The 24480-nt window shown below is 37.3% G+C and overlaps 1 protein-coding gene across 1 annotated transcript in view; it reads left to right on the top strand.

The window, feature by feature from the left end:
* COL25A1 (collagen type XXV alpha 1 chain) overlaps window positions 1-24480 on the top strand; it is a 299366-nt gene that overhangs the window by 146581 nt on the left and 128305 nt on the right. The window contains exons 3-5 of the mRNA XM_031066491.1: window positions 5789-5833; window positions 7918-7925; window positions 10030-10056. Coding sequence (XP_030922351.1) covers window positions 5789-5833; window positions 7918-7925; window positions 10030-10056 — 80 coding nt within the window. The remainder of the gene's footprint in view (window positions 1-5788; window positions 5834-7917; window positions 7926-10029; window positions 10057-24480) is intronic.

Raw genomic sequence — 24480 nt, forward strand, 5'->3', positions numbered from 1 at the left:
ATGGCAGTGGTGTTGGAACCAGATGATCTTTAAGGTTCCTTTCAAGTCCAACCTTTCTATGATTCTGTGAAAATATATGTGTATATATGTGTGTGTGTGTGGGAGGGCAGGTCTGTCTATTTTGCAGGTGACGATAATGGGATGCTTCCTCAGTGGCATCTGGTACTGGTGAAATTACGTTATGCTAGATGTCTCTAATCAGGTGGTACTTAGCATGTACAGAAATGGTACAAATCTGACTTAGGGCAGTCAGATTGCTTTGCTGTGGGGATCAGACAGACTCCATTTTGACATTTCCTCAGCCAAGTTGCATAATAGTTGCTGACATGTATCCAAGCCGTGCAATGCAGTGATACTTCACGGTGAGCCAAATAGATGATGTACTGTGTGTGAAACAATGGATGTTATTTATCCAGCCAGGACTCCAAATGGGGTAGGTAATTTTATGAGGTAGGAAGTTCAGGCAGGCTGTCACAGAGAGACTAAGGTACAAAGAAGACTGACATGTCAGGTGGAGTGGTTATGCAGAGTGTGAGGAAAGAGGAGTCCAAGTTTTACATGAGTTAAAAAAGCTGAGAAAAGAGGGGAGAGCAGAAAAGGCTGATGAAGTAGCCTGGAATAGATCCATGGAGAGCTTATATGAAAATGCTCAGCCTTGGAGATAAAAATCTTCCCATTGATGGTAATGCTGTGAGAAGGGACCACAGGTGTGTCTGTTGAATCTCAGGTTGCCCAGACCGACATCCACTGGGTGTGTGCTCTGCCCACTGAGATGTTTCGGTGCTGTTTGCTGGAGGTGGTGACCATCCTGGCAGGTGGAGGCTGGCAGGATGGGGCACTCAGACAGCATTACCGGGAGCCACCACACTGCTTGTGGCACGTGTATTTCACAGGGGGAGGTGTCAGGCTCAGCAGCTGGCATTCTGCTCTGCTCCCTACCTGCAGAGCTGGTGCTCCCACAGCTGTGAGGCAGGGATGCCAGTTTGCTGGGGAGACTCTCCCAATGAGCAGTGAGGGGTTGGCTCCCTTCAGTGCCCTACTCCTTCCTGAGTCACTTTGACAGGCAGAAATGTGAAGTGGGATAAAATGATGACAGCTAGGTTGTACTTTGGAAGCAGAAAGGAAAGAGTTGGATCCATTTACAGCTTGGAGTGATGGAACTTGAAATGCAACCAATAGCAGTTATTTTACCAGTGTTAGAGTTGAGTCAGAAAGGATGGTTTGGTTGGTATAGTTCAGCTGATTGCTGGATATTTTAATCCAGATGATTTCAGCACGGCTGACAGTTTCATGACTGATGATACTGAAGTAGGTCTACTACCTTCAGCAAAGTCGCTCAGGATTTATTCTGAGAATGTAGTTGTGTTAATTCATTTTTCTGACTTGACAGGCAAAAATCCTGCATTGCTGTGACCTTTATGTGAAATGGGATGTCCTTTGAAATAGCAAGGAAAATAGTCTTCTTCTCATGTGCATGTGGAATACTTGTTATCTTTAACAGTAGCTACGTGTATGTGTGAAACCCCATATGAATGATGTGCTGGGCATCAGTAAAAGAGGGAACAGCGTTCTGAACTCTTGTGGTATTCTTAGGCTGGTTTGGTGTAGCTCTTACTTGCAGTGACAATGGAAGTAAGAGCTTAAGTAAGCTTCTGAAGGTTGTAAAAACCAAAGATGTTTCTTTTGATTTGATAATGCCACTATAATTCTTTCTAAAATTAGGAGAAACTTGACATTCTAGATCAGCTGGTGACCAAATGGCCAAGCATTTGATGTTCTTGGCAGGTGCTGATAGACGAACTCTATGTTTCACCCACCAAATGTGGTGGGTTTTTAGTTGTTTTTTTTTTTTTTTCTGTCTGCTGTTTCTGAAATGTAGAAATTTTTTGCTGTAGATATATCAATAAATTTAAGGAGTATGGGTGGTTTTGTCCATTTTGTGCAGTGTGGGAGGGGTTTTTTATTTGTGGTGGTTTTTTGTTTGTTTGACAGAGTCTTATTGTAGGTAAAAGCTACTTTTGGAGTGGCTGACTCAAAAAGTGTTGTGCTTGAGAAAATAAATTTAGACAAATAATCAACTTTTAGTTTCAATTAGCTTTTAGTTTCTTTCAATTCCAAAATTTTCATCATAAATATGAAATAGCAGTGGCATTATTTTTTTTTTAATTTAATGGAAAAAAAAATTCTAAATTTTCTGTTGACAAGGATTCGTTTCATAAATGCTTTTGGAAGAATAAAATAATTTCAGATATTTTTTCAGATATAATAATATAATTTCAGTTATAATTCGACTAAATTAGGTTGAAAATGAAAACCAGGTGGTCTGGCCTTTTATTCTAACTCCCTACAGGTAAGTAAATGTAGTGATCCTGGAAAAACAGTATTTAGCCAAAGTTGGCTACTATAAACAAGCTTTTGCTTATTGCTCAATATCATTAGTGTTTATTAACCCAACTCACTCCGCTGAGATTCAAATTACAATTTTTCTTCCTAATATTTATATTTTTAATATGAAAATATATTTTAAAACAAAATACTCTTAAAATAATCTGGAATAAATTCAGTTCAGCATAGACATTACTGATACTCTTGAAGAGACTTTTTTTTTACCCCAGGCAGGAAAGTTCAGAGTAGTTGTGTCATGTTGAGTGTTTTGTGCAAGCTGTAAAAATCTGTTGACTTGATGTAAGCTGACATTGTCCATAATACAGCTTTTTTCACTTCTCCTTCTGCTGTGATGAGTCTCCACCAAATCCTCCAATTAGTACAAAGTTATAAAATTATAGACAGATGGAAAATTAGTATTTATAGAAAAATGCCCATGGTTTTGATAGCTTGAAACTCTTGCAGCTACAGATAATGTGTTAGCAGTTGAGATTTAGAGAAAGCAGCCTGTTCAGGAAAACATGAAAGCTTGTGTACTTTCTGAAGCAGTAGGTCATCTAGCAATGACCATAAATTTCAGAGTTAGTTTTCTGTGAATTGAAACCATCTGTGGCAAACAGTTTAAAATGAATTCATTTGTATTCATAAAAAGTAAGTAAATAGATAAATATACAGAAATTATTTCCTCAAATGGTCATCAAAATGAAAAAAGTTTGCAAGATTCATCTCTCATCTCACAATTAATTAGAGTTTTGCAAATGCCACTTCCTTGACAGACTTGAATAATGCGCAAATCAAAAAAGTTTTGATGAGAGAGAGAAGAGATACCTGTCACTCAGTGGCCCTGAAATACTGCTGGTCTTATGGTCAGGGACAGTGGAATTGTTTCCTTAATATTGGTCTAAGTGCAGAGTAAGTCTCCTAACCTCAGCAGTGTGGTTACTTTGGAAACATAATAATAATGGTAATTTTTCTGATGATTCACATGTTTAAATCTAATAATCTTAGAATAATTTCTTAGAAGGGATCAGCATTTGATGACAAAGGAAAGAGCTAAACTGGAGCTGGTTTTTTGCTGTCCTTGTATACAGCTAAACTAGGAACAGAGTGCTCTATGAAATTCTGGTTTCCTGGACAGATTTCATTCCTTCCTAAAATTCATAGCTTGAAGTGACCTTCAGGATTTTCTCTTAGTGACTTTAATGTGTTTTGCTGGTATGTAGCCAAAATTTTTAGTTTCCAAGTGCTGTTCCTTTCTCAAAAGCAAATCTGGTAGTAGACCTGTTTGTGTGTGTGTGCACACCTATAGCACAGTTGAATTTTAATAAAATAAAATATCACCACTCTGTTTAGGAGAATATTATTGCTATATGCACAATGACATGTGATTACCTGGAGAAGAGCATTCTAAGCTTCTCCTGCACATCCATGTTCGTGTTGAGTCCAAATTGCTCTACGTCTGTGTTGTGAGCTTGGGTCCAGCCCAGGAAATCTCCACAGAGAGCCTCTGCAGGGCTGTGTGCATGCAGGGGGACTCTGAGAAGTTTTGGTCTTGTGGGGGGAGGAAGAAGGAGGTGAAATACAGAAACTTACAGTGTCTGTAACATTCTATTCCCTGTGTAAGAAGTTTCTCTAGATATCCCTTGCAGGAGGAAGTTGCAAGATTCTCCCATACTTAAATTACACTTTCGCTATTTTTCATGGTGCCAAAGTGTTCATGCTACTGATTCTGAATATCCCATGCCATTCCTGCCTTGTATGATATTGTTGTCTTAAACTTCTGTTGCCTCATGTCATTACTGTAATTATTGGAACAGGCAAGAAGGATTTTAGTCAAATTTATAATGCTCTGATAATATAATGCTCTCTCTACATTCAAGACAAGAGCTACTTTTCTATTTTCTCTCTCCTCCTTTCTCCTCCTCCTTTTTCTCCCTTCTCTTTCTGTTCTCTTCTCCCCCCTCTCTTTTTAAAGAAAGCAATAGTATTTTATTCACCTGGAGAACTAAGACTGTTTCATATGTGTCTTGAAATTGTTTCACTAATGCTGCTTTTCAGCATCTTAGTCTTCTAAGCCAGATTGCTGCAAATATGTAATGCAAATCTATTTAAAAGCTATGGCATGATGCTTCAGATGTTTTGTAAAGTTTAAAGTAGCAGGCCATTTGCACAAAGCCACCTGTGCATCTCATATCCATTACAAACGGTGAGACCCAGCCACAGCAGAGGTACTTGTGCTCCTGCACGCCTAGCTGCTTCTGGAAATTCCACCCGTGCGCTCGCCTCTCTTCTGCAGCTCTGAGAGTCCCACCTGTGGCTCTCTGTTCAGAGCAGCCAAGTTTCAGGACTTGTGTCACTGCCACAGCTGCTGCTTCTCCTCCAAGCTGTACATGGAGAAGTGCAAGTGTGCTCTCCTGGCACTTTGAGGAACAGTATGTCAAGGTTACCAAGTAGAGGAGGGAAAGTGTCTGCAGTCTGACATCTGAGATCTGCAGTTTTTGGAAAAAGATATTGAAGGCAGAAATGAAGGACAAAAAGGATTTTTCCTTTTTTTTTTTTTTTATTTCAGAGGTGACAGCAGAAGCAGGTTATATTATGTATTTGTGGAGAAAGTACAACGAGAAGTAAAGACTTCTCAGCAGAAAGCATGCAGCAACTAAGCCATTGTGTTGTCTGATAAATAAGCAAGTATAAACTGGAGGCAAAGCACCATACACTGGGCCTGGCAACGCACACATTGTTGTTAAATGTTTGGGGGATGGCAAGCCAGGTGATGATTTCTTCATCTATTGCATTTTTGCAGATAGAGGCTGAAAGCAAATTCCAGAGGATTTACTCTTACAAATAAATACTAATCTTTTGGCTTAATACAGGAATAATTTAATAAAACTTAATGTCCCGCAATATATTTGGTTTAGGATGACTGAAGGAAGGGTGCAGCAATTCTGAGGAATACAATGACGTTTTTGAGAGAAGAAGAGGAACAATTTATTCTATAGGGTTCATGGTGGAAAGCACAAGAATTGATGGGCTTCAGTGCAGTGAGTTGGCCATAAAGAAAAATGTTCCACTTGTCAGAACAGTGAAATATTGGAGGGAAAAAAGCCTGTGGAAGTTGCAGTAAAACTGTAGATGTGGTTAACTTTTTCCTTGAAAAAGAGGGATGAACTGGATGACCTTTAAAGTTTCTGCCAGCCTTTTTTCAGGGAGCCTGTAGTGAGTACCATAGCTGTCAAATTTATTACAAACTTCCTGAATCTTATTTGGGTTATCTTTTACCCCTGCTCAGCCAAAGTCTCTGAACATCATGTAGTAGATGAGTCTAATGCCCTTACATCCAAACAAATTATATTCTACATGTAATTTCAAGGGGAAAAGTTACTATCCACCGTCTTCTTTTTAGGTCCTCCAGGTAAAAGAGGTAAGCGGGGAAGAAGAGGAGAGACTGGTAAGTTTTTAATTTCATAAGTTCTGTTGTCATTTGATTTCTGTTTTTGTGAGGATGCATACCCAGCATGCCTTGATTTTTAGTTGTACTGCATGTGTGCTCTGAAAAAAAAATCTGAAACTTCTCTGGTAAAATGTTGTGACCCTTGGCATGTATCTGGTGGCCTTCCAGATATTTCTCTAGTCTTGGGCACCCTTAATTTGCAGGCACACTTCATAATGGTCGACGCGGTGCCTGTGGTAACAGGTCTGTAAGTGTCAAACCCTTCAGGGGTGTTCTCACACATGCACAAGTTAGAATAACTCCACATAAGTCAGTAGTTGGAATACTGTGTCAGTGTTACATCAGGCTCCTTTGGCTGGAGGAGAACAATTTTATAAGGAAATAACAAAGGAAGTAAAATTTCTTGTGTCGAGAATGTTGATAATCAGGGGCATAATGTGATAAGTAGACTACTCTCTATGAGAGAAGTTGTTTTATAGAAATGAGCAGTTAAGTTCTAACAGAAATAAGAAAAACATTTGTTGGTTCGTTACCCTATACCAGGGAGGTTGCTGTTGATAGAAACCTGCTGCTGGTGTGTAGCCTGAAATTTCATTTGAGGCAAAGTTATGAGATGCTGAGCACCTCTTGCTGTTGACATTCAGAGGAATTGAATCAATTACCTTGTGGGATTGAGTTTTTCATCAAGGTGAACTTTCTGGAGGCAATGCAGTAGAAAATGAGCATTTCTATTCTCCTTGGTTGTCTTGTCTAATCTGCCAGCTAGGAAAGTCTTTCAATCAACTTGATCTTTGTAAATCTTCTATAGCCTTTCTTATCTAGGTAAATGGTAATTTATCTGGCTCTTAAAAACTATTTGCATATCTTCCTGAATCACAGAACTAAAACCAAGCCCTGCCAAAAGTTGATACAAATCACCGTTGTGTTTCCATTCGGTGCTGTCTTGGTATCTACTTCAGAGAAAGAGGCTATGATACAGAGGGAAATTCTGTGGTTCAAGATTGAATTACAAATGATCCCGGAAATTACTTTGTGGGATTCTCATTGATTCATTTTAAATCTCAAATAAACACATGGTAAACTATTAATAAAGGAAACTGATCTCTCATTTAAAAACAGACCTGCACCTTAAAATGCTGTTTGTTTGCCAGAATAAAGAAATAACCTTAGTTGCTGAACAATAAAAGTTGCATTGTTAAAACCAAATGCCTGTCAGTATTAAAAGCAATCTCAAAGTACAGCTGCTGCTGTTTTATACTCCTTTTGCACTTCACTTTATTCAGAAATTAGAGAGAGGCATAAAAGCTTAATGAAATGCCATTGATTTGGGAGCTGCAGCTGCTCACCTTAATAAGACTGAAATAGTAGATTTGATTTGTGGCCCTTTGATAATGTTTCCAAGAACTGCTACACAAAAGTCTTTGAGGTCTAAATAATTGAAAAAATGTGCAAATATCACTTCACGAAGTGTGACATTTTAATGGGGAGCATTTTATATGTGTGCCTTGAGAGAGGAAGGTGATGAAAATAAAGTTCAGCACTGTCAGGTGGCCACTGAAACCTCCCCTCACAGCCAGAGTTGGAAGTCTGGAAGATGCTGGTACGTGTATTCTTGACAAGATGCCCAGGTTAAATGCCAAGGGTACTTTGTGCAATTCCGCAGCCAAACTCTGATCCAGTGCTCACTGTGTGGTTTACTGAAACTGCTGGTGTGGTTACATGTGCTTTATGTGGAGCCTGACAAAATTAATTGTATCCATGGCTGGTATTTTTGGACTGGCATGAAATTGCATGGAAATAAGTGGAGAAGCAACTTTCATAAGCTTGCATGACTGTAATTGAAGATTTGTCAAGGTAAGTGCATGCATTTAGGCAGTAGTCATATTTACGAGTTTCAGAGCACTACCAAAGCACAAGATTACTTAGGTGGGAGAATGTGTGCCCTGTATTACCAGTGCTGCTCACTGACAATCCCAAGGCCTTGTGCTTGACTGTGTGTGTCTTTCTTCAGTAACTTCATAAGCTTACGTGTTCTTTTTTCTCTTTTTTTACCCTTTTTCCCCCTCTCCCCCACCCCACAGGACCTCCTGTAAGTACAGTGATACATTATTGGTTCTTCCAGAATCAGGCAGAAATCTGTTAGATCCTGTTAAGTTATCAGCATGATAAAATGTATACTCAAGAGGGAATTTTGATATTTATACATGCACAGTATCTTGGAGCTGAATAATTTAATCAGAAAGTTCGTTAAGAAAAGAGTCTCTAAACCAATAAAGCTTTATGTTCAGCGCTTCAGATTGCCACTTGGATTCACAACTCCATGTAAGTATGTTATGCTCATTTTGCCTGTGACTTCATAACAAATATTTTACTGAAGTATGAAAATGTGTGAGTTTCATATCTCACTAAGGCCGGACCTGGCCAGTTTTGCTGGGTAGTAACTTCCTCTGCATTTATCACAAAGTTTTAGGGTACAAGCTCCCTGTTCTTTAGAGGCATGGAGGCTGTCCAGCTCATTTCACTGTAATTGCTACTGAAGCAAATAAGTGCTTGTGTAAAATTATTATTAAATAGTGCTATTTCATTTAGTAAGTCAGTAGAATCTTGTGCTAATTCTTCCTGCGAGAAAGCGTTTTCTCTCTTCTGAGGATTTCAGGTTGTTTTGGTTTTGCTTGGGTTTTTTGTGTGTCTTCTGTTTGCTTTTTTATATATTCCCAGAGTACATAAAAAGTCTGACTTGAAAGACAGGACTAAACACATATGTCTCAAACCTTTTGTATCAGTCATGCCATCCATGTGCCTCATAGGGTGTAGGAATGTGACTGTTAAAATAGTGTTTCTTTTACAGTTAGAAGGCTTCTATGTTTTTTTCCTTAATAGATACAATATTTCTACAATATTTTCAAGTCCCCATCATCTGTCTATTCCAGGATACATGCATGTTTAAGGATATTTAATTAATGTGTTGAGTTCCTGCTGTGACCTAAAGATTTTACTGTAAACTGCATATATTGAGTCATGATATTACTTCCGTTTTAAGACTTTGACCATGTACTCAACAATTCATAGTAACAAATTCATTTAACAAGCCATAAATGAAAAGCCAGGCTTAATGCATAAAGGTGCTGTTTATTTGCAAGAAACACTGTTTTCCCCAATTTCTTTTGCAGTCCTCCTGTGAAACACAAAGAGCAAACATAAATAATGATACAAGCTATTTTCCTGTACCAAGGCAATGTGGCAAGAGTTCACTGTATGCCTCATTAAGAATGTCTCTGACTTTAGCTCCCCACTGTTTCAGTATAGGTACATTAAAAAAACACAGACAAGCAAAAAGTTCCCCCAAAATAAGTTGTAATCTTGGCAATATTAGCGCAAACCTGAAATAGGTTCCAAAACGGAATAATTTTAAGAAGTAGTGACTTCAAATTCCAAGTTTCATATTTGAAAGCTACCAAACTTCATTTTGCTGACAGGCAGCAATGGTTTAGGTTGTTACAAGGGATAAAAAAGTGTAGTTTCCCTTCGTAATTAATTTCTATTTGCATAGACACTGGCTAGGGGCAACTGTTGTGAACTTAAGTATTGTTTTCACCTGGGAGACTGTGGTAACAGTTTTCATTTAAAATATCAAATATTTGCATATCCCGCATTAAATTGGAGAATTAGGTGTATGTTGTTCTTTCGAAGGCTGCCACAGTTGCTATATTTTCCTTGTACATTACTGAGTGGCACATGTAATAGCAGTCAGAGGCTGGGGATTTTGAATATTTTTGTGATCTTCTACAGCAATCTCAGATTTCTTCTTTGCCATCTATGTTCTAGTGGAATCTAAGACGTTATTGCCTTAGCACTAAACCTTTTTTTTTTAAATTAACTACATATTGCCCATCAGTTTACATGGAAAATTCTCTTCATAAAAAACCAGAATTTCACTGGGCATAAGAAGTAGCCAGTAACTTTTTAATCATAGGGTTTATATAAGTTGAAACACATAATTTCCATTGCCAAAGCCTCATTTCTTCACTGTGTAGTACTCAACTCATATTTCTTGGTTTGAAATATCATCACATGCAAAAATGTCAAGCAATACACAAATTATAATTTCCTGGTAATGTACTCTGCATGTTTGTTATGTCATATGTCATGACTGTGTTGTTAATGTGTCATACCATTTCATCTCATTCAACCAGGGTCCACCAGGGCGAAATGGCTATCCGGTAACTCATCATATATTTATGATAGCAATTTATGGTTACTCTGAAATCCTGTTGGTATATTTTGGTTTCTCTTTATTACCGTCACAAGGACATTTTTTTTGTTTTGTTTTGTTTTTGTTTTTGTTTCTCAGAAGTCTGGAAAATGCAGGATTTTCCTTTAAAAACAAAGCAAAATAAAGAGCTTGTGAGAAGTTTCCAAAAAGAACCAGACTATTTACAATGCATAAATGAGATGCACTGATTGTTTGATGTTGTACATATTTTGTGTTGAGTTTCTTCATTCTTGCACACAAAATTCATAATTAATTAATTAAAAAACTTGCTAAGATACTGCATCTCAATTTTCCATATTAGAAAGCTGTAGTGTTGCCATATGGAACCTCTGAGTCCTTATGGAACCTCTGAATCCCTTCTTTTAATTCTCTCCTGTTTCACTTGACTGCATTGTTCAATGCATTTTGAGCAAGGTAAAGTGTTATGGCAGAGGTCCTAGCAATTGGCTGCAGTGACTATCACAGAGTAATTTTTGATAATGGATACAATTCATTTTTCTGTCAGTTTCATTCATATCTTTAGGATTTATTGCTTGAAAAAATATATGAAATAATGCATCTTTCTAAAATCTATTAATAATACATTTCTTTTGAGTAGTCAGGCAAACTGTCTGCAGTGTCCCATTCATTGAAAGAAGTATATGCCTGCTGTCACACGGCTATTAGAAACCAAGTAACTAAATGTGATAATATATGTGCACAGCATAGTGACTGTTGAAGTATAGTAATGATCTTATTTATAGCACTTGATAGTGTAGCTTAAAGGGCCCTCACAGACTGATTTGCCTCTATTTTTCAGACAAAATATATGTAATTTTTCAGTGCATTTTAAAAATGTTTCCATTGGTAAAATATAAATTGTATGCCTTGAGCACCTGCAGTTAGAGGAGAATTTTCTAGAATCACAGACTCTCAAAATGGTTTGGGTGAGAAAGGAAATTATTGGATCATTTGGTTCCTATCACTCTGCCATGGGCAGGGACACCTTCCACTAGACCAGGTTGCTCAAATCTATCCAGCCTGGCCTTGTACACTTAGAGGGATTGAGAACACTTCTAGGGATGAGTCATCCATAGCTTCTCTGGACAATCTGTTCCAGTATTTTATCACTCTCATAACATAAAAATGATTTCTTAAATCCAGTATAAACTTTCTTTTAGTTTAAAGTCATTACCCCTTGTCCTGTCACTACAGACCTTGGTAAAAAAAAGTATATTTCTCCACAGCTTTTTTCAGGGCTCCTTTCAGTATTGAAAGGCTGCAGTAAAATCTTTCTGGAGCTTTTTCTGAACAACCCCAACTTTCTCAGCCTGTCTATGTAGAAGAGCTGCTCCATCCCTTTCATCATCTCTATGGTCCCCTGGACTTGCTCCAACAGGTCCATGTGTTTTCTGACACTGTAGGCCCCAGAGATGGACACAGTAGTCCAGATGGGGTCCCACAAGAGTGGAGCAGAGAGAGAAAATCACCTCTCTTGACCTGCTGACAACATTTCATTTGATGCAGTCTATTTCAATGCTTTTACCTGGACAGACTCTGGAATTCCAGAGTGGTGTCACCCATGGATCATCATCCAGTGTCCATCTTTACAATTACAAGGAGTTGGAAGTCAGCTGGTGAGGAACTGATCATCAGTATCAAGAAACCTGCTTGGATGTACTAAAACCATTATCAGGTTTCTGAGTTCACATTCCAATTTTTCTTACAGTGATTGATCTGTGTAGGTGAGTAGAAGTTGTTTTCTTGAAGAGATTTGTTGTGGGATCTGAAAACAGTGAAGGTACTTCAGAGCCATGGTATTGGAATTGCTGTGTCTAATGGTGTTGTTATGGGCAAACTTAGTCTGAATGCATTTCTCCTCATGTGTGATGTGAGCTGTCAGTAGTGCTTAGCACTTCACTGAGTGCTGCTTCTTCCTGCTTGAAAATTACTGGGTATAAAATTTGGCTTTGCTTCCTGAAAGCTGTTGTGTGGCTGAATGTTTCAGTCGTTTCAGTCACAGTCATACACTCCTGCTTTGAATGGGAAATATGTAACTGCAAGTGCCATGTACTTTAAAAGTACTTTTACAGCCCTGTAGAGGTCTATTAGAAGGCTATGAGTGGTCTAAGTTATTTCTCCAGAGTCTTATTTAGCTCCTTTTTGCTAATCTGCCTTGTAGAAGCCTTTTTGCTTAGATCTGTATTGGATTTTATGGGATAGACTGTGAGGATAATGAGGTATATCTGCCACATGTAACCTAAACCTGGTGTACCTCTCACAAAATCAAGTGGCTGTTTTCTCCAAGGCTTAAGTTTTCTTTCGATGTGTTCATTCTAGGTCTTAAAGATACTTTAAGAATAATTTTAACAGTGAAAGGAATTACAGTCAGAAGTCTAAGTTCCCAGGAAGATACAGCATCAAAAATCAATAAAACAAGGGGTTTACTGCTAATGAGTAACACAGTTATTAAGGGGTTTATCAAACCACATTAACTAGTTATTATTTAAGGCACCAATAATACTAAAGAAGTGTACACTGGTACAACTCCTTCTTTTCCTCATTACAAGCTCTGTATAACAGACAGTGACCAAATTCAGAGTTGTGACTATTTCAGCTTGAGTTTAAAATTAAAATAGACTATCACATCTACTCAAATAAAAGAGGGAAGAGTGCACAAACATTGGAGAATCAGATGACAGGCAGCTTTTGCAAGCAGTTTGTATGACAGTGTTGCTTTGTAAATAGTGCTAGAACTTGGAAAAAAGTACACACACACATCCCCTAAAGAAAACCCCACCAAACCCTCTACCCCAAAATTACCCAGCCACTAAAAAAACATTGTCTTGTAAATGCAGTGAGGAGGCCAAATAAACAAACCGTGGAGTTTTGTACATTTCTAGGTTAAGTGGGTAGCAGATTTTTACTGTTTTCCATTGAAAAATTGAAGTAAACAGAATTTTTTTCCCTACCACTTCTCCCAAGCTGGGCAAGATCAAGCTTAACATCCAAGCAAACCATGCTGGAAGTTGCCACATGTATGGTGGTAAAGCTTCACTTCTTCAGAATTAAGTTTCAGAATATGGAAATACCCACAGAGCATTTCTCCATAAACAGAGAAATGTGGCAATTTCTCCTTCATCTCTCCATGACAGTCAGTCTGCAGAGCACTTTATGCATTTACAAGATTTTCAGGAGCCATGGAGGGTCATGGCTGCTCCAGGTGACCATGTGCCTTGATTAAATCCTATTTCTTCTAACATCCTTGTTTCATCTTCAAGAAATATAGACAGATTCCTCTCCTGAAGTAAAAAAAGTGTCTAAATTGGAGATTATTCTTCTGTAAGTGTCAAATATCATCACTTGATAAAACCTGAAATGTAGGTCTTTGAAATTTCACCTGTCAATTAATTTTAAATATTCCTAGCTCTCAAAAGACTTGCCTCAAGATAACAAAGGGGAAAAGCTTAGGACTGCAGATAGAAAATTGGAATTATTCTTTAGTCTGACATAATTCCTTCTAGATTACAAAATGTCTTTGTCATCACACTTCTGATTTTTGCACCCATAAAAACTTGCACCAATATACCATAAGAAAAGCTGTTATACTGATCTGTAAGGAATTTCAGGTGCTGTTATGTTTCTGATTTTTCGTCACCTAATTTTCTGTTCCTATATCACAAAAGGCAAAGAGAATTCCAGGTAGAACACTGAAGGGAATTTGAGTTAGAAGAAATAGACCTGGTAGGGTCTCTTGAAAACCATTCTTATGAGAAATTGGTAAAAGGCTTTTTTTTTTGTCCTGCTATGTTGCTTTGTCTTTGCTGGTGCTTCATATTTTGTTTTCTTCTGTGTCTCCAGTTAGCGATTGGGGCTTCCTAGGCAAACATGTAATAAGTAGCAATGTCTCTGGATATACATAAAATTAATCTCATCCAACTGCAAGTTTTTCAATCTCAGATACAATGGCAACTTAGTTGCTGTAAAACAAATAGAATTGAAATAATCAAAAGAGAAGAAATGAGCAAAGATTGTACATTTTTCATCTGTGATTAAACATAGCCTGTGGCAATGTTAAGCATTTTTGCAACAGTTGTATTTCTAATAGCTGGTCAGATCTCATCTTTTTCAGAATTGTACAAAAATATAAATGTCTTACCTCAAGGAGCAGCTATCTCAATTACTGACCTTACCCTGGGCATTTGGCTTGGTGATCCTATAGAAATTTTCCACTTCACAGCAATTTTTTTTCTTTCTTAACAGGTGTCTTCACAGACCACCTTTTATTTCTGGCATTTGCCCAAAGTAACTCTTAGGCATATGGCAGCAAAACTTTTGCAACAAATTTCAGGTTTGGTAGTGAAACACTGATAACTATTTCAGGTTTTACTTTTTTTTTTCCTTTTAAATGAAACAGAAAATTCAAAACATACAGAGTCTCCAACAGCTTCTTTGTACTGTGATGTTAGTATGTGTTTTCTCAGTTTATATGCTTTATCCTTGTACTCAGTCACAACAGAGAGGATTGCCTTAGGAAACATGAGATGATCAGTTGATCCATTTGCCTGACTCCTTTCTTCCTTGCTTGTTCTTAGGGAGTGGAAAGAGACACGAGTGGTCAGCTGTCCATCTTAAAAGATACCTGGGTTTACAGATTTCTTTGTTTGGAACCACATAGAATAACAGTATCCTCAATAAACCTCAACACTGTTCCCAGATAGATGCTTCAGGTTAAACAAGTGCAGTGTTAAACCTGCTGCCATGCAGGTTAACTTTGTAATATTTCTGTGCCATGAGAACCAGAGGAAGGTTGTAAAAATGTGATTAAGTTTTATAAACATAGTGTAGCTGAGGACACATGATACTATTCAGAAAATAAACTTCCAGTTCTTGTTAGAAATTGTGGGAGGATCTCTAAATCTGCATGGCTAAGTACTGCCTGTGGCCTTTGTAATCACATCAGTCACATTCATATAATAATGGGGTTTTATGACCTTTGGTTCTATAAATAATATATATTGCAACTTGTTAGTTTAATTTTTTGTATGCCAATATTTTCACAGTGATTGAAGTTAATTATAAAAGATGATTCTAGCAGAAAATTTTGAGACCTCTTAAAATGACAGTTGCTGTTAATTCTGTGTCACAGGAGCGAAGCTACACATCAGAACACATTTATTAGCAACTTACAAGGCAGTTTCCATTTTGAATGAACTATGGGCTAAATCCTCTCATTCGTTACATTTGTGTAATGCTGACTGCAGAAATAAGAGCAGGCAGTGTTTATTTCTGCAGCTCCCTGGAGGAAACTCAGAGAGCCCCAAGCTATTTCTTTTTCTGTGGCTATGATAGTGAAGGAACAACTTCCTCATCTGCAAAAGTCAGCAGTATAAAAAGATATCTCTAGCCATTTCTTCACTGAAAATTATAAGAATAAATTGACATAGATAAGCTAAAGGAGAAAGTCCACATGGAGATTTAAGAAAATTTTTTGTGCTGCAGTAAACGCCTGCCTACATGGTGTGTCCTGCTTTTAATGCTTTAAACTTCCTAAATTATTCGAGTCCATTTCATACATAGCATTACAAACAACGGTGTCAAAAACCAATAGAAAAATGAAACAGCATTATAATAAATAACCTCAGTAAATTATTAGTAATATAGACAATTGTTGCCATATGCCAGATCCACCAAGACCCTCTTTGAACTGGCAATTTCCATCTGAGATGCATGGACTCTGGTACTATAAAAGTCTACATCTCTGCATGGGACTTTCTAGATGTCAGTGTGTGATTAAAAACTGAGCACAAAATGCTAGGATACTGAAGGCTGGTGTGAGTCAGTACAGTTTTGATTCACAGCTGACGTCAATTCAAAATGACACAAACCCATATATCTATCAGATAAATAAAGATTTATAGCTGATGGTAGATAGATAGGGGGTAGGTGTAATTTAATAATTAAACGTATTTTTTTCAGTGCTTTCCTCTGCAGACTTAGAAATTTCCCTCTTTCATAATAAAGCATGTGTAGGCAGAGAAAGGAATTAAGCTGGTTTGTCATTTTTTTTGACAGCATACATACATTTCTGGTCTCTCTGGGCTACTCCGCTGAGTTCAGCTTGGCAGCTTAGCAGGTGCCATGCAGAAGGCTGTGGTTAGCATCTTCACATTTATGCTTTGATAGTTTAATTAATGCTTGAACTGTACCTACCATCATTCATACTTGCTTTTCGTCAGGCCTGCCACTAGAAATTTTCCAGTCATTTCCTCCCAGTGCACGGTGTAGCTCTCTGGTATAGCAGAACAAGCTTTATTTATGAAATAAACTCCCCTGGAGCAAAGGTTTGTGTTCCAAATGATTTTTAATTCTATGTTTCATATTTCTATTTGTGTTTGACAGTTGCATGTGGATGTAGAGTGATTAACCAGTGGTGGTTAAAAATGCCTCTTGGAATTTGTCTGAACCGTCACTTTCTTGCAAGAAGCGTAGAAATTCGAAGACAAGGTTAAATCAGTTACAGTAGAAATCCTGTATTTAATTACCTAATGGTTGGGCTTGATGATCTTAAAGGTCTTTTCCAACCTAAATGATGCTATGATTCAGATTTCATCTGTCATAAATGTGAAGGAAAATCCAAACTACCATTTAAGAATTCTTAAGTCATCAGTTCCTTCCCTGGAAGGGGGGTTACACAGATGATTCTGAGATTTTCTTTCATGCTGGATTTTTAATTTTGATTTATGATACTCTGAATGATGTGTAAAACTGTATTACCCATACAGCTTCCAGATGACTAATCCTATGTGGGAGTTTAAGTGCGTTGTTAATCCTAGCTGAGGTCAAGGGGTGTAAAATTTCATTGTAGAAACTTGTTCCTGAATTACTAGACTAGGTGGTTGGATTCTGTGATTTCCAGAAAGTGCAGGGGGAAGTTTTTCCTTGAAGCACTTCTGCTTCCCCCTGCAGTGTTCAGATTCCATTTAAGAGAGAGGTGATATGAGGAGAGGAACATCTGGAGCAGGCAGATAGGTCTTTACAAAGCTGAGTGAGGAACTACTTCCCTAGTGGGAATCAAATCATTCTCTGATACACCTCTACTGGGCCCCACACTGGACAGCATCATTCAGTAATCACACAAAAATTGTTTGGCTAGTGTTTGTCAAGTTTAATAGGGTTCTCAGCTCTGTGGTTTTGGATTCCTTTTTCAAGGCCAGGAGTTAGCTGGTAGATCAATGCCTTTATGGGGATCTTGAGATGGGCATATTTAGGGTGTAACTTTGCCTCTTGAACCACAGGGAAAATTATAGGCTGTTTTTTGGACTGTTCTTACTTTCATTTTTTCACCTTTCTAGCTGTGCCTATTGAAATCAAGATTAAAGACATTTCTGAAAGCAAGCATAGTTGTCTGGAAGGAAAGATGTATACAAGCAGTATGGAATGTCAGTTGGAAGGTTTTTCCATCACTGGGTAGGATACAGATCATAAATCACCCTCAGAAAATGGTTTTGAGATTTTTGTTGTTGTTTTTATTGTTTTTATTTTGTTGGTTCCCTCTCCCTGCCCGCCCAGTTTAGCTTTAGGTAAAGCAGTTAAGATTCATTATTTTTGCTAGTATTGAGAAAGTACTATAAAGTATTGACAATCTAACAGAGAACTATTGAGTTAAAAATTCTTTTTGGATTATTTTGTACATTTTCATCGTGGCTGCTCCCAGTGTAAATAAGAGGAGTTTAGCCCTTTGCTGCTTTGACTCATGAAAAACTGTCATGTGCATGAGCACTCATGAGTTTGATGTAGAAATCAATTTCTTTCTGCAGCATGATATTCTTATGAAAATAAACTGCTGTTGGAAGGCTGAAATTCTAGCAAGCGAATAAGCCTAGGGAAAATTTGGAAATTTTCAGAACTTACACTATTTATCTGTAACAGTTCTTCATTTTATAGATCAATTACAGCTAAGAAAAGCCAAATTTTAAGGGTAGATTCTTCTACTTCTCAGTACACAGACTTTAGTGAAACAGGAGTTGTATCACTGTACTGGACTTAAGCGTACATTCAATTTAATGTTTTAGTTCAGTAGTATTAAATATGTACACTGAGATTGTGGATTCCAGCAATTGGAATGATCTTAGTTTGCTACTTGCAGTTAGTTTCACAGGTTGATGTTAATAATGGTACAGTTTTTTATGGGTGAGAAGGAACATTGAAAGAAAGTACTCCAAAAGAACCAAGAGGAGCATACAGCGGTTCAGTAACTTTTGTTATCCGTAATGTAGTATTTGCATTCCTAGTCATTGAGAAAGTGCAACTGTAGCTTCCTTTTTTAATAGGAAAAAGGCACGAGTTGGGCCTGTAGTTTTCATTCAGGTACTCTGACTGATTAGCCAGTCTCCAAAGAGAAAATTACCTCAACATTTCCACTTCCAGCTGTGTGGATCAATTATCCTGATTTTTTCTAATCCACTCTGAATACTAGGTCTCTGCCCTTAGGGTATGTTAAGTATAATCTGGTATTGCCATCACATCCAATTTTTTTTCTCCCTAGATGGGAATGTGAAGAACCACTTTTTTTTTTTTTTAATGCTGTCACCAGCTTCTGCCAAAATCCTTTTATAGTCTTGAAAACCAGTTTTGTCAGAAGAAAGTAATGAATATTTTTTATTTGGAGGTATTCATGTGTGGATCCACAAAATGCAAGAGAATAGTCTTGAGAGTTGTTTGAGATTAAATGAACTAATGAGTTTGGTAAATGCGTGGAGATTTTAAGTTGTTACACTGAACTACATTCTGCCTTTGGATTTACCTGTTCAGCTCTGGTAGACTTCAATCTAACTTGCATAATTTGACTGAAACTAGGAAATAGCTGAGAAGAGTTTATGGTTTGCTGGAGTATGGCTCAGAAAGGCACAGGTGTAATGTACTTGGATTGTAAAGTTTTCTTGGCTGGGGGGTAGCCCGTGTTCTATTGTAGGTCAGATTTCAGGAACTTTTGCTTCCCTGGTTAAACGTTTTGTTGGTTGAATTTGCTTGTTTCTGCACAGCAGTTGTCAAGGAAGGAAGAAGGATTTCTCTTTGTGCAATGAGGCTGTACTTGGAGTTTAAAGGGAATTTAGAATCAAAGTAGTCCAGTGTTTGTGTAACAGGCCATTAGGACTGAGGTCTTAGATTGATGGCACAGGGTATTAAGATGGTAAGTGAGGTACTGTGCAGCTCCCCAGTTAATATATCTAATAAAAGCGCAGACTTGGAAATAAAGCTGCTGTATGCCTGTCTGAGCACTTCACAGGCTTAATGATTTTGTTTTCGAAGTCACAGTAATAGAAGTTCCTTATGGAAACTGATGGTGATTTGTGTGAAATTTCTTTTTTCAAGAACCAGACATAATCTTTTCTTGCAATACCAATTCTTTTCTTTGCTACATCCCTCTTTCCTTGTTAAACTGGGGAAATAGAACAGGTGGTGCATCATTAAAAATATATATAGGGAATTGTTTCGGGAAGAAAGAGTGAAAAAAAATCAGTATTGCATCCCTGAATTTTGCTTTATTTCTGTGATTGAAATAATCTTTGTATGTATGCTTCCTATGGTTCTTTCCATGATGCTTTATGCTTTTTGAGAATTTACTGATTCCAAGTCATTTTGGAGGTGGCATAGTTGTATACAGCACCAACCATTAACAAGTGATTTAGGTATAATGCAATTAGAACAACTGGAGCGTCTCTGCTGCATGCATATTTGTGCCTTTTAAATCTCATAGGTAAATGCCAGAAGTATCTGAATAGACTTGCATGTAGGGAATTTTATTTTCCAGTATTTGACCACATATGGCAGTCTGTAGCTGAAAGCACCTGCTTTGCAGTTTTAAGTTTTAATGTAGTGTATCTGCACAAGCTTTTTTTCCTTATCCTGGAATTCTTCAAAGAAATCTTTCTTCAACCTCATGATAGTTGAAAGAGATTGGGGTTTTATCTTTGGTGAATTTATTTCAATTTCAAATGCTTCAGTACCTTGGCTATTATTTTTCTTCTGTTTTAAACCCTTTGTTGTAACTGCTGTCTTTTATGGAGATGTATCCACTCCAGTTGATGTTCTTCATTGCAACTCAAATGAGAAGTGTCTGTGGCAGCTGTATTTTTTCTTAATTCCCTGGGGGACTCATTCAGAATATTTACCTCTATAGGCAGATAAAAGGAGCATGATGGTAGGATTCTTTGGTCCTAATGGAGCAAGAATTATTTTATGTTCCTGCTCCTGAGTTTGTCAATCTTCAAAAGCTGATGTTTCCACTGAGGCAAGGTGAAAAAATTGGTCTCTGAAGGTTACATCCATATGATACTGTGTTGTGTACCCACTATATTTTTATTTTTCCTTAATAGACCTTATTCCCCCTAAAAAGAAAAGATATGTAGGAACCAAAAAACAGGTTGACTAAAAGAAGTGAAAGGGATTTTTTTTTCCCGCGTTCTCTAAAGCCATCAAAACACAGACAATAAGAAAGATTGTTATTTAAGAGGGTCTCAGTGAGCAAATGAATTTGCTTCCATGGTGGTGTGAGGAGACACATTCTTCAGAATTATTCCAGAAGAACAAAAATCTAATTCATCAAAGTCATCATGCCACAGCTGTTACAACAATCTATCTCCTACTGAAGGCTAGCCTGCTAATTTTTGAGAAGTGACATTTTTCACAGTTTATTGTTTTCTCATCAACATGGCACCAGCCACATCAAATACAATCACCCAGTGATGTTGGCATTGATGAATTAGCCATGTGCTTTCTATTTACAATACAGGAGTTTCAATTTCTTTGGGTGAAAAGAGGTTTTAGGTAGAATGTAGGAGTTTTCTCTCTGGTCTGTGTGAATGTTTTCCATGTTCAAGTACTTGTTAAGCTATGCTGGAATTCAGTAGCATAACTGAGTATTTTTACAGAAACACATAGTTCTGCAAAACGTCACTAGACTGTTTCAATGGATTATGGATGGGTGAAGCATTTTGGCTCCATTCTTTACCATGGCTTGAACTATGTCGCTCTTACTCTTTCTGGGGTCAACAGTAGTTTCCCTTTGCAGTAATTTGTCATACAGATATGACTGTACAATTGTAGTAGATGCTGGTAAGAGGCTTAGGCTACAAGGAGGACGACTGTCTGGAAATAATCTTCTTGCTAGTTTGATGTATGAAGACAAGAGAGGTACTCCACCATTTGGGATTCACACTCATGTAGGGCCCCTTCTTTAATATATATTTGCAACAGATACAATGTTGGCCATGATAAACAGAAGCATGTCCACCCGCAGTGTTTGAGGAGAGAAAGTTCCTTTCAGCTTGGATCTGTCCATCTCTTTCTCATGATTCTTTTACATATGAATTTCAGCAGCAAGAGCAGCCATAGTGCTGAGATACTAAAAAAATGCATCTGCACCACAAGAAACTGTCTTTCAGATCTCCTGCATAAACTATAAAAATAAAAAGTATTTTGGCAATTATTTTTCATCTGTGAAACATGCTTTTGTAAAGCTGTGGCTATAATTTTTCTTGCACAGAACTCTTTGTGCTCCCTTATTGTTACCATATGCGGAGTGTTTTTGCAATTCAGCCACTCCCTGAATAGGCAAACTCTGAACAATTTCTTTTGTTCTTTAACTTGCTTACTTCTAGACATAGCCAGTCTATCTTATAATTGCCAAGGTGCTAATAAGAGTATTCAGACTGCAGGTAGGGCTCTCAACTGAGAGTCTTGCAATGTAGAGTTATGTTGCTTCAAGAAGTTTTGGAAATGGTACCTGGCACTTCTGGTTTACTTTGGAATATTTAAAACTGTTCCTTACCTTTCATCTTAACTCCATTATTGATAATTTTCATCACCTAATTTAGGTTAATATGAACACTAGAGCCACTTAATGAAATTCATGGCTTCAGGTCACATGTCCATTTGTTTCTTTAAATTCAAAGTACCTAAAAAATATGGAAAAAAATATGGAAAGCAAACATTTTCTTTGACATCACAAAATCAGCAAAATATGTGTTAGCTGCCACTTTTGCTCAACAGATAATTATTAACATTGGCATATTGCTTTACATGTGCATGCTGCATATTTCTCTGCACTAAAGGCCCTGCACTTAACAGGTGGATTAAAATGTAAATTTGACTAATTTCTGGTTATGTTCAGGAATTGAAGTCTAATACTTAGAACCTAGTTTCAGCATAGCGTAACTTTTTTGGTTGATGGAGCCTTAATTGTGGTGCTGCAATTCATCACTCTCCAGGTTTTATCAGGATGTGGTTTCCAGGACTCTTCTGTGCTTCCATGGTATGCTTAGAGAAACTTGTTGGTTTGATAAAGGTGATCTTGTAGGAGTTTTTTACATGAGAGAGTTGATACATGGCTTGCAAACAAGTGAGAGATGGGTGCGATTACAGGATAATTCTATCAGGGTATTAAGAAAGCCTTTCCATGAGAATCCAGTGAGCTGTTTTCAGGAGCGTTTGTAGTTCAGATCTTGGATGATTAATTTTGCACCAGTGTTTTGAATGAGTCTAGGAAAAACAAGGTGTTTCTGAAGGCTGAATGTGATCAAGCCTCTAGTAGTTAAGATGGAGATACATAAGTTTCTGGTCAAGAAAATCAAGCAGCACTGTTGATTTTGTTTTTAAAGAAACTCACTTCATTTAGACCTCTACCTCTCTACCTCAGAACACAGTTATACTTTGCAATCTCTAGGTGATGATCCATCTAGCTGAATTTTATGTCTCAGGTAATAACTGATACAAACTGCTTGAGGGAAGAATTCTGGAAACTCTGAAATTGGCTTTGTTGAAAGAGCCTTGTAGTGCTTCATTTGTCATTGTCAGTAATTTTTTTTTTTTTTTTGCAGTAAAGGGGTTTTAGAGAGGCTCAGCTCATCTTTCTTGTACTCTTTTAGTCTGTTCTTTTTACAGTAAATTTTTCTCCTGCCCAAACAATCTGGATTTTTTTTTTTTGTTTGGTTGGAGTTTTTTTCAGTAATAACCAGACTGCTGGGCAGAGAGACTTGTTGCAGGTTGATTTAGTGCACTTTTCTTTTCCCACACATGGAGCAAGTGACTTCTGTACCTGGGCTTTTGTCTCCCACTGATCTTAACAGTATTCATTTTCAGTCGTTGAAAAAGAAGCAATAATGTTTCATCAATAGAAGAGATTTAGCTTGTTGATGATCTTAACTGTGCTTATTGTTCACATAGCTATAGAGCAAAATTTGACTAAAAAGGAATTTCATCAGACTTGCTAGAAATTTTATATCCTTCCTAGGAATACTATATTAAATCTACTAAAGTCATCCTTGGTAAGTCTGTAATTAAACAAAGGGGAAAAAAATAAAGAAATACATCATTTAAAGTAAGAAAGAAATAAACCATTTTAATAATATCATAATGAAGAAACCTGACAGTGGTGTTTTTTTGATTTTAACAATCTAAAACTGAAATGGGTGTTTTGAAAACGCAGTGTCATCTTTCACCTCACCAGAGCTTAGATGGGATGATGTGCAAACCTACAGCTTGAGACTGATTCTCTTTTTTTTTTTTTTCCCTCCACGTAGGTATTTTTAAGCTCAGTCTGGCACAGTAACTGGCATGCAGCTCATAAAGCTGCTGTGAAGCTGAAGTGTGCTTCCTCCTCAATCTCCAGTTGTATGTATATTAACATGAGAGATTTTCAGGCGCCTGCAAGTATCAATCTAACAGTTACATTTATACTAGATAGTTTATAAATGTGAAAAAAAATAGTCACATAATTTTGTCAGGATAAGAGTTTCTGATTTATGAAAAAGACAAATCAAAACAAACAAGATCAAACAAAAACCACCTTTCTATAGGGTGTGGTTTTTTAGCTTATAAAGAAGGAATCATATCTGTTTTCTGCTTATTATTTGTCCTGGCTCACAACTCAGTGTTCTGATGAGTATTCCTTAATTAAAAAAGATCACTGAAATATGAGTGGAGAAGTTAAGAGTAAGAAGATAATCCATACCTTCTTCTTTTTCTTTGCTTGGAGGATTCTGTTGTTGCACTGTAAATTTCAACATTTGATATCTTTTATTACCTTTTCAGTGAGAAATTTCTGAAGAAATTATTATCACATTAAATCTGCTTTAAGTAATAACATTTGCCATCTGTTTGTCAGAAACTCTCCAAAGTTTTCTGATTCTCTTGCTTACATAGTCACTTTCTAACAAAAACCCTAAAATCCTTATAATTTTTACCTGCAGAGTAACAAAAAAGCAAAAAGATATTGCTTAAATAGAAAACAGCTGATTTTGTGAAGCACTGGGCAGTATTTTTCTTTGAGAGACATCATATTTTCAGTATTCTTGAGGAGTGGAAGCTACTTTGTGCAAACCAGCCTGAA

The sequence above is a fragment of the Geospiza fortis genome, unplaced genomic scaffold (assembly GCF_000277835.1).
Source record: "Geospiza fortis unplaced genomic scaffold, GeoFor_1.0 scaffold11, whole genome shotgun sequence".
NCBI classification, from domain to species: Eukaryota; Metazoa; Chordata; class Aves; order Passeriformes; family Thraupidae; genus Geospiza; species Geospiza fortis.